The sequence below is a fragment of the Frieseomelitta varia genome, unplaced genomic scaffold (genome assembly GCF_011392965.1).
Source record: "Frieseomelitta varia isolate USP_RPSP 00005682 unplaced genomic scaffold, Fvar_1.2 scaffold_178, whole genome shotgun sequence".
In the NCBI taxonomy this organism is placed as follows: domain Eukaryota; kingdom Metazoa; phylum Arthropoda; class Insecta; order Hymenoptera; family Apidae; genus Frieseomelitta; species Frieseomelitta varia.
In genome coordinates, this window is record NW_025109505.1 from 344,515 (window position 1) to 357,869 (window position 13,355).

Below are 13,355 nucleotides of genomic sequence, written 5' to 3' on the forward strand. Positions count from 1 at the left end.
CCTGGTTTTAGAATTTGCTTAGCGATCTCCTTGCCTCGTAGAAATCGAATTCAGACTTTTAGACTTTTTTTTTTTTTTTGCAAAAATGAAATTGAAATTAGTTTTAATAGTCGAGTCGATGACGAAGGCAGATTTCACTTGGTTCTGTGCGTGATGATGATGTTGCGCGATGGTATGATGAATCTTTCCTCTTGCGAAACACCAGAAGAATGCTCGATTTTTCTAGAGAAAAGCTTCTTAGTATAATTCAGGAAATTAAAATTTATAGGATAAGCGCACGAAAGAATTTGCATCCTTAATGGTGATCAATGAATAATTAATGCGTCAATTTCCTATTTTTTAATTATTAACGAAGTATTAAGTATTCAGGTAACTACCAATATTTAATTTAATGTATACAGTTTCGAAGAGTTAATTAGCTGTTAATTAAACGTGTTTCTATAATATACATCTTATAAACGTATATCCACTAATTAAATGTTTTTTATTTCTTCAAATATGACGATATTTTTATTTTATATGAGATATTTTTATTTTAGAAAAACAATTTAAACCCCTATAAAGTATACTGTTTGGATAATCTATTTATACTCGAGCAAATAAATCGTTGTTAAGAAACGCTTCTACGTGTTTCTCGGTTGATTTTGTTCATATCGCGATGATAAATATTTATCGAATAAATACGCCGCGTTAAATCTGGAAGTACGACGATTTATTGCACATCTGTATTTAATAATTGCCGAGGAAATACTATCTCGTAACAGTATGTCTCTCCCTCTATGCTCCGATACCTTGGACTGCCATCTGTTATCATTCCTCAGAATTGCTATGCATTTCGCGTTTCACTCGCGTTTTATCGGATTTTTTACTTTTGAGAAATGAATTGCCTAGAACGTAAAATAAATATCTCCAACGGAGAAATAACGATATCGGTGAAACGATTCGATATATACCACATTACGTAATCTTACGTAAACTATATATTAAATTGTCGTCGTCGTCGTCGTTGTCGTACCGTGTGCTCTATCCTCGTTTATTCGTGGAATACAGATAATCGTTAAAATTTTTCAACTTTGTACGCGAATATATGAATAACTAACCATTCACAACTATGAAATTGTACATCCTTCGTGCGTTTGTAATCATTTGGAGCGGATCCAATATATATATATATATGTATTGTAACAATTCAAAAAAGATCCTACGTGTCCTCTACATCACAATCAATCGAATTCGCGTCACATTCCGTCAGCCACACCTTCGATTACTCCGAACCGCATGGAGAGAAACCAGTCCACGGTGTGCAATGTAATATTTACATTTCAATTAGCCTAACGTCGACTTGGAATCTCGCGATCGTGATCAGCACTGTCAGTTCCCAAGGAAAATCGAAAGTCCTCCTGTCGAGAATAAGAATCTGGCGTTTTCTGGAAGCAACGTGCCAAAATTTGTCCACCTCTGCTGTCCCTGGCTGATCGACGATCATAGACACGAAAATTGTGCCTGAAATACATGACATACTGGTTCAAATGTGTAATGATTATGGCCAGTGGCAGCATTCGATAAGCTTGGGTATTAGATATTTAAACAAAATATTTGGAAAGTTATTAAATTAAGAAATTAATGTGTTTTGAAATAATTATACGTTCTTAGTCTGTCTTAACAAGGAACTGATTTTTTTTTTCGTTTGGGTCAAAGGAAATTCTTTTATCGCGTGCGTTTCATGTCAGTTATCGAATGATGTTTCTTATTTTTATTCGAAGTCTGTTATTAAGGACGATCGTTACCTTTATGTCCTCTTGGACGATTCATCGGTGTGTCTCGTTGCAGTAGAAAGAAAACGATAAAGGAAACAATAATCCATAAATTATCGAGACTGTGCGAGGCTCGTTTTATCTATGTTGGCTATGCAACGTAAGAATCAGCATGAGGGAACAAAAGAATCGCTGTAATGGGCATCGGTCATGGCTCGTGTCCAACAAACGGGACAGTCCAAGTCTAAACGATGCAGTATTATGTGGTTGTATCGTTTAATATAAAGTTGGATGGGTACGACGATCGAATAGACGACGAATCGATGCGTTAAGCGATTTCTGTCCAGTTTCTTCGTATTTTTCGGTCGTTTTTTTTTTTTTTTTTTCTCTTATTTATTCGGTCTCGGTCGTTTTCTCTGCACCATCTTAATATCGTTCCTCATAATTGTCGCATTTACGTCAAATCGTTTAGTGGAAATGTTCTCAGAAAAATAAGGCACCAAGTTGTACTCGTGTAATTGTAATTATTCTATGTCGTTGAATATTTTCGTGCTCATCCTCAGCGTTATATAAAATACACGTATTACATCTTGGAATATGATAAAACAGGTTTACTTCGAGAGTTAGAACAAGATCTAATCTACGTCTTTCTTCAACAGCCATCTCCAAAAAGAATATTTCCTTCTCTCGCCAATGTACCTCAAATTCATTTAAAAAAAGATATTCAATCACCGGTTTTCTCGATCGAGTAACACAACTGGGAACAACTTTCCCTCCTCCACCAAACTCCGGCTGCGTAACCAGATACACGACGCGTAAACCGTTACCAAACCAGAACACACGATGTACACGGCATCGCATGCCATCCACAATCCCCACCGGTTCGACATTACAACCGTCCACCTCCGTGTCACGCGAAAGCGAAATCAAACATCGATTCTCAATTACTGGCAGATCTATTGCCGCTCTCCGTCGAGCCCCTCCGTCGCGCGCTCTCCGTTCTCAGTATCACCCCCTGCGCGATTCCATAGTGCTCGAACGGATCTTTCCTGTAGATCATCGCCTCCTCCCTGTGGATCTTATTTTTCGGTGGCGTGGACGTTCTCGCGGGAGTGGTAGTCGGACTGTTCTTCGGCGTGAGGGCCTTGCTAGAGGTGGAAGACGGACTGTTCCTCGGCGAGTTCGGTAAATCCGTCGCCGGGCTGTTGTTGTCCCCGGGGGCGACCGCGTTAATCCCCTGCAGCGCGTTGAAGCTCTGCATGACCAAATGAGAGGCAACGGACATGGTGAGAGGATTGGCGGATTGCGACACGAGAGGCACGGGCCCAGATTTCTCGTTTCTAGTCACCGATTGATTCTCCACTCGAACTGTCGCCGCCGCCGCTGCCGCCACAGGCAGCATTACCACCGGTGCGTTTTCTACTCGAGACATTGATTGCGCGAGGGATCGATGCTCGGCTCTCGGGGTCGAGCTCTCGCCCCAAGCCATCGACGATTGGCCGTTCGCTACCGGTGCAGCACCTGACCTCTCCGCCGGTCGACCGATCGCCATGTTCAACCTGTCTGGCTGCGTTGAGCCAGCCAGCGCGCCGGCCGACTGCGTTCTTCTCGCAGACTCCTCTTCGTTCTCGTTCGAGTTCGGCGTGGCCGGAAACGGGGCGGTTTGCGAACGATGTTTTCTAGCGGGGATCTGCGGACTCCTTGGCAAACCTCGATCCCCGATCGTGTCTATCAGCGAGACTGTCCGATCTTGGATATCCTGCGAGGTTCTCGCCAGTTCGACACTCCCCTCGGCTAGATTAGGTTTGTATCCCGCCGCGAGAGGCTCGTCTCTACTACTATTCGCTAACGAACTATTCGCCGGTGAGTTATTCGCTTGGCCGTTGGCCAACGATTTCCGATCTTCGACGCTGGTTTTCAGAGGTAGCGCGAGCGAAGCTGCTGCATCGCCGATCGTCCCGTTGGTACGCGCCGCGAGGTTAGGATCGCCGTTGGGGAAACTGGCGAAACGGGCGATCGTTTCTCGTTCCACGGCTACTTGAGGCGCAAATGGAATCTTCCTTTCGGTTGGCTGTCTTTTGATCGGCTGCCTCTTCCGCGCCGAGGATGTGTGCGTTCTGCTGTTCCTGCTGTGTCTCTTGGACTCGGTGTTCACCATCGGACGCGTCTCCGGAAAGTGTCTGCCTTTCATCGAACTGGGCTCCTCGTCCTCGTCCTCGTAAATACGAGCAATGTCTTCGTTCAGATCCGACTCGTCCTCCTCGTACTCCTCCACGATGGCGCTCGCCTGGATCCATTCTCTGATTCGGTCCTTCTTCTTAGCACGGTTCACCGTTGTCTCGATGCCGTACGTGGTCAGGGTGTGAAGCAGTTGATTCTTCTCCTCGAGAGAGCTGTGGAAGCTGTACATGGAGGGGCAGAGTTCGTCCCTCTCGTCGGCGCCACCTGTGCAAACGTCAAGTCAACGAGGATAGTCAACAAGAGAACGGGCGAAAGAGGAGGAGGAGGAGAAGGTCTTTAATTCGGATCGATCGTTACCGTTCAGGGCCTTCTCCGTGCCGAGTTTCGCTAACCACCTGTCCTCCAGGTATTTGTTTACCTCCAACACGCTGACGGGACGCTTCTCGGCCTTGGGGTCCAATAGTCGTTTGAACATCCTGCAGAGCAGTGTGAAGAATCGATAAAACGAAAATAATGATAGTTAAATAATAATTATAGGGGAGAATATTTCAGGCGGAAATTTCAGAACGTATCCAGAAATTGTAATCGTTGTTAACGTCATATTTCCTTTTACACGTAATTTCGTAAATTTAATGGGTGGTCACGTTGCTACGTTTAACGACTCCGTTCAGTATCCTGAGACAATAAACCAGGGGTGGCTCGCTTTCAATCGCTCTCGCGCCTCTTTCGAAAACAAACCGAGATGTTAAAATGGAAACGTTTCTCGGTATCACTCTTTGCACGATATGATCTGTTACACGCAGTGAATCCTTCTGCTTGTTTTAACGCGTGGAATCAATCCTGAAAACGCCACCCTTTTCATGAACTTCGCCGAGCGTTTAACAAACGATCGCCGATTTACACTTTTAACTTTCTATTTAGCCAGGTTGCCGCGCGCCACCGGTTAATGTTACTCGTTCGGCGAATTCTACGATCTACAATTAGAAATCGGGATATTGAAATTTGAAAGCGCGCCTTGATCCAGAAGTTTTGGAAAAAATAGGAACGTACGAATGAGAATTGGCAGAAACGGAATTAAAATGAAATGATAATGAAACGTGAAGAATATTGACGAAGAATCTAGAAACGTATCAAACACGAACGAGAATTGAACTTTGCCGGCTTTCAAAACTTCAAACTACTCCGTGGGAATGTAAATTCTACGATTTCTCGAGCTATGAATAATTCCGAGATACTTGAGATTTCTCAATTTCTCGAAATATGAATAATTCCTTAACGGCTTGGAATTATTCCATAAGAAATATAAATGTTCGAAATAAACTTTTGGAATTTGTTGTTTAATCACGTTTCAATTGCGAAATATCTCGATCATTTGCAACATTCCAGTAATTTAATCAGACTGGCGCCTGATTCCCTCCCACAAGTAGAAACTGACCTCTGCGCCCGTGAGCTGATCAGCTGAAATAATTTCGGTTTCTTGGCTATGTTGAGCGTCGCGTTGTGCCAGTTTTGATATCTGGTGTAACGCGGGTCGTCCAACGCCGCCTTCTGCCACGGCAAGCATCCGGTCAGACAGACAAATAGGACAATGCCGAATTGCCAGACGTCGTGCGACGTGAGAGCTCTGAAAACGTCAAACGTAAATAAGATGTACGCGCGCGCCTGCATATTTTGTCATTCATGATCACGCAAGCCCGCGACCACAACGAGGTAGCCTCGAACGATCAGTCTGCTTTCGTTGCTGTACGATTCGATGCAAAAATACCCGAGAGTTACAACGAACTAGAGAAATCTCATTCAAAATTAACGACTCGTGCGCATAGTGCATAATGAAGCTTTCTACAAAATATATGTATCAAGAGCTATGTATATGTCCCTTTCTGAACCAAACATAAAATGAATTTAACGCGGCCATAAAGTGAATTTATCTGAATTTAACGCGGGTAATAAAGTGAATTTAACACGTTCGTATTACGTTCCATTCGTCTTTTCAGAGAATGGACAGGCTAAACACGAGATGTATCTTTCATATCGTCGATCGATCGAACATTTGGACACCGGTTACGTCAACGGCGAGATTACTTATTCTCCGGTGTATAAGTACTTTCCTAAATTCTTCTGGACGCGATTCTCGTGCCAATTTCGACACAACACTTGTTTAAAAATGTTAATTACTCGAACTTGTTATATACTGTTGAATCGAAACTTTTATCTCGGGTATATTTCAAATCGGTTTGAAAGTTATCACAAATAAAGTGATCGCGTTGACGAGTAACCTCGGGACGACGTTTATCTGCACGAGGTCGAGATAAACGATAATCACGATATATGCTGATAATGGTCAATCGTATAATTACTTGTACGTTTCGTCAGTGTCGATCTGCAATACCTCGGGCGGCGAGTATGGCAGCCACTCGTTGTGCCGTCGCACCACCGTGTTTATTCTTCTCGTTTCGCCAAAGTCGCACAGCTTGATCCGCGAGAAATCGCTCCTGAACACGAGGATGTTGTCGAGCTTGATGTCGCGGTGCACCAATTCGCGGCTGTGAATGTGATGCACCGCCGCGGCCAGTTGTCTGGCCACCCTCTTTGCGTGAAGCTCGCCTAAACCGGTCTCTGTTACGTTGGACGTTAGATCTCCTGAAATTTGTGTACAACCGTATTGAACACGGTGCTGTGCTGCTACTCGATAATTTTGCGTACAACACGAGGAAGAAGTGCAAAGAAGGTGGGACGCTACATCAATTGCGGGCATGCTTCCAAATTCACGCAGAATGTGAGAAACAATTTGCAATCACCATCACGATGGAACGATATTTTGTCAGGGAGGAGCGGTGTGCTTCAGCACAGACGATTACTCAGCGAAAAGGAAATTGGAATTTCAAGAAGGACCGTCAATTCATCATCTCGACATTTTTGCCGGCCTTTACTTCCTCCCCCCTCCCCCTTTTCCCGCAACTTTATCAAGATTCCTTTGCATCAAATATTCCATTATCCCACGCATTTGAGTTCCCAAGGACATTACTTTTACCACCATCACGACATAAATCCACGTTCGAAAAATCGTCGAAACCATAAAGCATTCGCGATCGATTACTTCGTTTCATCCCCCATTCATCGCGGATTCCATTGGGAAAGTTCGAATTGAATTTCTCGCTCAAAGACTGTGAGTCAGAATTCGCCTAACTATCTTATCAGCGAAGAATCAATCGCTGATAGTACCAGGAATACTCGTCGAGTGCAGATATAATTTTTGCGATAACACACACTCTTTGTCACTTTCGTTGCTCTTCCTTTCGGGATTCGTTCGTGAGGTGAAGATGAAACTGAAAACTGACGTGTACGTGAAGGGAACTCTCACCGAGTGGAGCGTACTCCTGGCTGAAAACGTAGAAGCCAGCGGTCTCGAAGGCCACGTCGTAGGTGGTGATGATGTTCTTGTGCGCGGCCAGGTGCAGCCCGTAGTGAAACTCGCGAAAGAAGTCCGAGATACCGGTGTACGCCTTTGGCAGCGCTTTGAGCACCATCTCGGTCTGGGTGCTCCGATGCTCGGTTAGCAAGATTTTGCCGAACCATCCTTCCCCGACGATTTGCAGGATATCGAACTCGTCGATCAGGTTCACCTGTTTAGCAAATATTTGTCAAATTTAGGCTTGCTTCGAACGAGAGAGATGTACATATACTCGGGCAAGACGATTATTAAAAGAACAATATTAGGAGAATATCAAGAGAATATTTTATCTGCCAGAGTCTCGCTCACATTTTAACGTGCAAAATATTTCACAAGAAGATGCTATAATCTCTCATACATTATCTACAGCTTTTGGTCGAGATTGTCGATTTTTAATTCGAGGCACGACTCGATTCTGCTGTGAGATCGATGGATAACGTTCGGTCCGAGGGTAGAAGATTCTTTTTTTTTTTTTTACTCCGACCAGAAGCTGTTCGTGGATCCACGAAGATGCATAATTTAGTGAAGCGCGCTGCAAACGTCAAACGACCTTTAAAACGGCCAGAAAGCGTAATGCGATCTTCAATTATTGAAAGTGAAATCACGAATAAGGATTGGATTCGATGTCCATGAACGCTGAGAAAAAATTCTCGAATGACTTGTGGGAATCGCGAATGGCTTTCTGCTTTTCTGTGATTTAGTGCGAGAGTTCTCTTGATTTAACCAATGAAAGCGATGAAATTTTTTTTACGAGATACGACACAGTTTGTTTTATCTACGAAACTGTGAAATTCGACGCTTTCACTCTGTAAAACTGTAAAACCCAGTGTTTGCTTCCATTGAAACTTCTTCCATCAAAACGAATCACGTCGTCTGTTATCGCCTGCTATTTTCACGAAGCTACAAAACCCGCGAAACTGTGTTAACGTCGTGTAACTATTGCGGGCTGATTTACGCGAGAAGCGCGTTTCAAAACCTTGGAAAAGAAGTCTCATTCACGTGGCGACACATATTCATTCGACAGGCAATCATTAGAGCAAAGCGCCAACAGAGTCATAGACTTCACCGCGGTAAACGGCGTGTCGTTCGTTCTTCGCTGGATTCTCAGGTATTCCGAAATTAGTGGAGAAACTCGCCGGGAGAAACACGATTTGCCAGAACATGCTTGATGGAACAATGGAAACGACCGGCGCCGTTTTATTACTCGAGCGGTCGCAAACAGGCTGTTTCGCGCAACTTGTCGAGGTGTTAAAGGTTACAATCGCGTCGCGCACTGTCATAAAGTGAGCATCGAGCGAGAAGGTTGGTTTAGTGCCAGAAAACGGAAGAGGAAATCGTCCTCCGCTCTTGCACCCTATGCATATGCATGCATATCCACGTTGCATTTTCCAGCGAGCAAAAGCGCGTTTCATTGGGTCGTAACATCAAATTTCCCGAAGCTTTCAGTCCCCAGCAAATATCGTTATCTTCGTGGATTATTGTATCGTCGCGGATCATTCTATTGTTTCGCCTCGACTTTCTTTCAAAATTCAATACGAATCGAACGTTTCGCGCGTTGCATGCAATCTAATGATAAAAGCAATCTTTGTCGTTTCCAGAACGCGAAAGTTATCGGATGGCAAACAGGGGGCTTGATAATTAAATTCGACTGCAATATACGGACAATCGGAGGAATTCTCGGTAAAAGCCCCGAGTAATCGAGCAATTTCAGTCAAGGTACTCTGAATTTACGTCTATCGTGTTTATCCTTCCCATTCGATTGGACCAACAGCTTCATTCAATCTGGTCGATCGAAAAATTATATTACCCAGAAAGAGCAGAGAGAGAGAGAGAGAGAGAGAGAGAGCATCAAAAGGGCTCGGTCCGAACGATCGAAACGAACGCGCAAACGAAGGAAAGAGGGAGGAGAAAAAGGGGTTGGTCGTATCACGAGGAAGATTCGATTCGTCAATCGAGTTACCTTTTCGAGCTCGAACTCTCGTATCCTGTGAATGGACCCGCCGATGGCTTTCTTCATTAAGCTCATTCTGACGGACGGTCGTCAATCGCTTGCCACGAAGCTGAAGTCAAGCCAAACGTCGCGTTTAACTGTCCGCTGTGGTCGACCAGGAGATTGCGAACTTCACATTCTATCATCTCGCGGTGAACGTTCACCTTTGTCGCGTGTTGGTCTTGATCCTCGCGTCGATCAATCCTTGATCCCTTCGCAAAGTCGATGGATATTCACCCTGCAATGATTGCAGTCGAAGTTACGAGTTTGAGGATGAAGTTTCATTGAAGATTGACGAATTCCAGTGACGATTAACGTAAATGTCAGAAGCGAAAGTTGGATGAAATTCGAGTTTCTTGACGAATTGTTTTGCACGGAAAATCGTATCACATAGTACTCGATCGGAAACGAAACAAATGTCAATAACGATGAAAACCGTAATTCTTACAAGCGTCACATTTTATACCACTCGAGTGGTTGGTTACATGCTTCGCGTTCATTTCTTGTCGTTTGTATTTTCCTAGCCGCATGTTCTCAATCGCGGCCGGTGATGGATGAGCGAAACGTGTATCGTTTATTCGCATGCATTCGAGGGTAGAGAACTAAGGTTTCACCCTACGGTCTACGAACGTGCGTAGGTTGATTCACAGCTAGTCTCAAATTGGAACGAATAAAAAAATTTCAAGACTCGTCGAAAAGACGTTGAACGTCCATGGCGATAAATCATCGATTTAATAATTTTATTTAAAATTTTCCACAAATTGCCGAGAGAAAGTTCCAAGTTCCCGAGATTTGTCTTCTCGTCGTAACCGTCGAAATCAACTAAATAGGATTGTAGTTTTCATAATTCTCAATTGTCTAAGAAAGTTGCGCCAATTCGTCCGATTAACTTCCATTCTGTTTCGCGAACGTTACGTAAACGCGTTCGAAGCTCCGCTCGTAGAGTAGGCTAGCGGCGTTTTGTAGCAACAAGATCCTGTCGAGAATTAAAGTGTTCGTCAAAGTACTGGCGAAGCCGGTAGGGGAAAGTTTGCCGAAAGCCACTTAAACCGCGATCACGTGCTTCCGCGTGGCCGCAAAGCGAAAGCTTAAGTTTTAGATAATGCGCCCTTTGTGCGCCCCGTGCAGGCTAACGACGCGTTTTCACGGAGTTACAAAGCTCGTAAGTGGACACGGCCTCCTCATGAATGAGAAGAGAAAGGGAAAGAGAAACCTACGAAGCAGCAACAGAGAGAGAAAATGAGGAGAGAGCGGGGAGAAGAGAGGAAGAGTTTGGTGAATGACGCGTTGCGTTGGGCAAGGTTCTTCGCTTTCGTCACGTCGCGCCGTCTCGAAGGAAAAAGATGTGTACTTGCTTGGAGCGAGGGTGTATCAGAGATCGTGAAAAGAATCGAGCCTGCGTCGTTTGATGTTCAGCCACTTCCGATGGAGAACGCGTTTTTTTTTTTTTTACGATACAGAGCGGCGCATTCAGACCATGAAACATTCATGCCGACGCGAAGATGAAAAAGGAAATAAAAGAAAGAAGTATCGATACTAGACAGACAAAAATAAACGAAACAGAACGAAGACCGTGAAAATACGAAGTTGAAGATGTATGGTATCGCGTGAATTACAGAGAGTGCCAGAGTTGGTTTTAGTTACCTTTCATTAAACACACAATTTCTGGAAAAATTGGAAATTGGAACTATTGGACGGGACGAAATTCAGAATTTACATTTTTATAAAACTCGAGTTTTACTAAGTAGCGTCTTCTGTATCGTTCGTAATTTAACGAATTTCGAATTGCTTGAAAGAATTCGGATAAATTAATCGAGCAATAATTCAACGTAGTTTAGATGAATTTCTCACATTGAAGGAGAAATTAGAGGAAAGAGTGTAACAGCGTTCGGACAAGATCGTCTGCTAGAGCAAAGTACACGTGCCTACGACGAAAATAGCGTTACAGATTCTTGGCTATAAATCGTCGTTGTATATTATTGGGCCGAATAAGTTGTTTCGGTTTGCAATTGCCACGCGCAGGCTTGGGCATATTTTTTCTCCAACTGGAGAAACTGGATTCGATAATGTCCGCCATTGTACTTTTCATTCGCGATAATTGTTGCGCAATTTGAAACACGACGAACGAAACACCGATACATACGGATTCTTCGTCTTTGGCCAAATTTCATTAGCTATATCGTTCTTATATTCACCGGATGTGAAACTCCCTTTCTCTAGTATCTACGTCGATTTTATTTCTCTTCGAACCGTGGGGCAGATAAGCTTCTGAGATTTTGCGTTATCTTATCGAGTGTTGAAATATTAAAATATTAAATATTATTGTCGTTTAATCTTCAACGAGAAAGGGAGCGATGATTCAACAACTTCTTTTAATTTTCTAATTTAACAAGTTTCCACTCGTCAATGTGAATGTAAGTGGTTCTCTTTAATTGGTATTAGAAATAGGTTCGAATACTTAATTCCTCACCTAAGAAAGTAGCAAAAAAGTTCCCAAAAAAGCCCATGAAAGATTCAACTGGTGCCTAAGCAATCACTTTACTGTTTCTTATCGCACTTTCCCCGAGTTAGAGGCTTCTTATCACTTTCCCAGACCGGATAATACGATTCACCGAATACTCCGATTCCCGAGCACACACACTCGCACTCGCTCGCACTTTTGGCACTTGGTCCCAAGAATTTGCTCGGCCAACCCGGGCCACAATTAATCCGCGAAAATGTCACCGCTATCACAGACACTTATTCGACAATCTCCCAACTTCACAGCGTTCCAAAATCTCGCCGAATCGTTTTTGCCTTTTCGAAGCGTTGAAACTCGAGTTTCGCTCCTTTCGGCTGCTGTAACTGTAAACGTGTCCGCCGGGATTCGTGATTTTACAGCTACTCCCGTGTTCACTGCACTCTTCGGCTGTCTGCAGTATTTATAAAACACCGACCGGAAAGCGCGACTGGCGAGCTGATTTTGGCGCCGAGCCGGCTTGGCCGCGCGCGCTAACGCCTCGCCGCGGACGTGTGTCGTCTTTTCGTGTGAATCGACTTGGTCGTCGTCGATCGGTCGAACAACGCTCGTTTATCCAGCGGAATTTTTACTCGTTCACGCGGTGAATTTCCACGTTGACTCGCGATTGTTCCGAACGACCGGTGTTAATTTTGCGATTTTCACGGGAGAAACCACGTGCCACGAGGTGGCTGAACGCGTAATCGCGGCCCCGGGGAAAATTGATGCGTCTGCGTCGCGACACGATGAGCTTTCTGCGAGCTTTATGGAAACGATGACTAATTCGCGAGTTATTTTCACGTGTGGAAACACGGCCCTCGGGGGAAAAGTGGAACAACGGTGGATATATTTCGCGAGGAATGTGCTAAACGTCCATTCGAGTGAGATAAATGCGTTTATTTCGGCTGCGTCGCGCTGGCCCTACTAGAAAATTTAGTTTCCACGTAGAAGGAATATTTAGCGGATTGCGTGGCATTCGCGAAATGTTGGTAGACCAATTTCAGAGGAAATACATAGTTACGCGATTTATCATCGGCCATATAAGAATGACTTTTGGGTATATAAGAAGTACCAGGCTCGTCGTTTTCGATAGTTTCGTTCGAGTCAAAATGGCATGATGACTCGTAGAGATTGGAGTCGAAAAGATACGTCTTCACTATCGGGCAAGTTGGAGTTGCGTAATTAGTGTAATTAATAGGGCAAGTGTGATTAAAATTATTCCGCCAGTAATAAAATTGCGGTACGAACCGTGGACATCTGTCGGTACGTCCCTGAACAATCTCTTCCTCTGCGGAATCATTCGCCTCGACTCGGTCGGTAAAATAACGACAATGTTTTTCAACGATTCACCCATATATCGATATCAATTGGCACAACTAGCCAACTGTGTGTACTAAAAAAAAACAAATTATTCATTACGTAATCATTATATAATTCTACTATTAATGTACATTCGTTGTCACGTATTAGCCTTCTTGCAAA

At 43.9% G+C, this 13,355-nt stretch overlaps 1 protein-coding gene across 2 annotated transcripts; it reads right to left on the reverse strand.

Annotated features, from left to right (window-relative positions):
- Positions 1-1,423: 1,423 nt before the first annotated feature.
- On the reverse strand, positions 1,424-12,791 carry LOC122538805 (hormonally up-regulated neu tumor-associated kinase). 2 transcript variants are annotated; one of them, XM_043673187.1, is made up of 8 exons: positions 11,847-12,791; positions 9,347-9,614; positions 7,297-7,558; positions 6,293-6,575; positions 5,371-5,559; positions 4,293-4,411; positions 1,788-4,199; positions 1,424-1,503 (listed from the first exon to the last, which is right to left on the reverse strand). In XM_043673187.1, the coding sequence occupies exons 2-7, from the start codon at positions 9,410-9,412 to the stop codon at positions 2,695-2,697; spliced, it is 2,424 nt and encodes an 807-aa protein (XP_043529122.1). In that variant the 5' UTR covers positions 9,413-9,614; positions 11,847-12,791; the 3' UTR covers positions 1,424-1,503; positions 1,788-2,694. The 2 variants fall into 2 exon arrangements, with proteins under 2 accessions (XP_043529122.1, XP_043529124.1); XM_043673189.1 differs by lacking the exon at positions 5,371-5,559.
- Between the last annotated feature and the right edge of the window lie 564 nt (positions 12,792-13,355).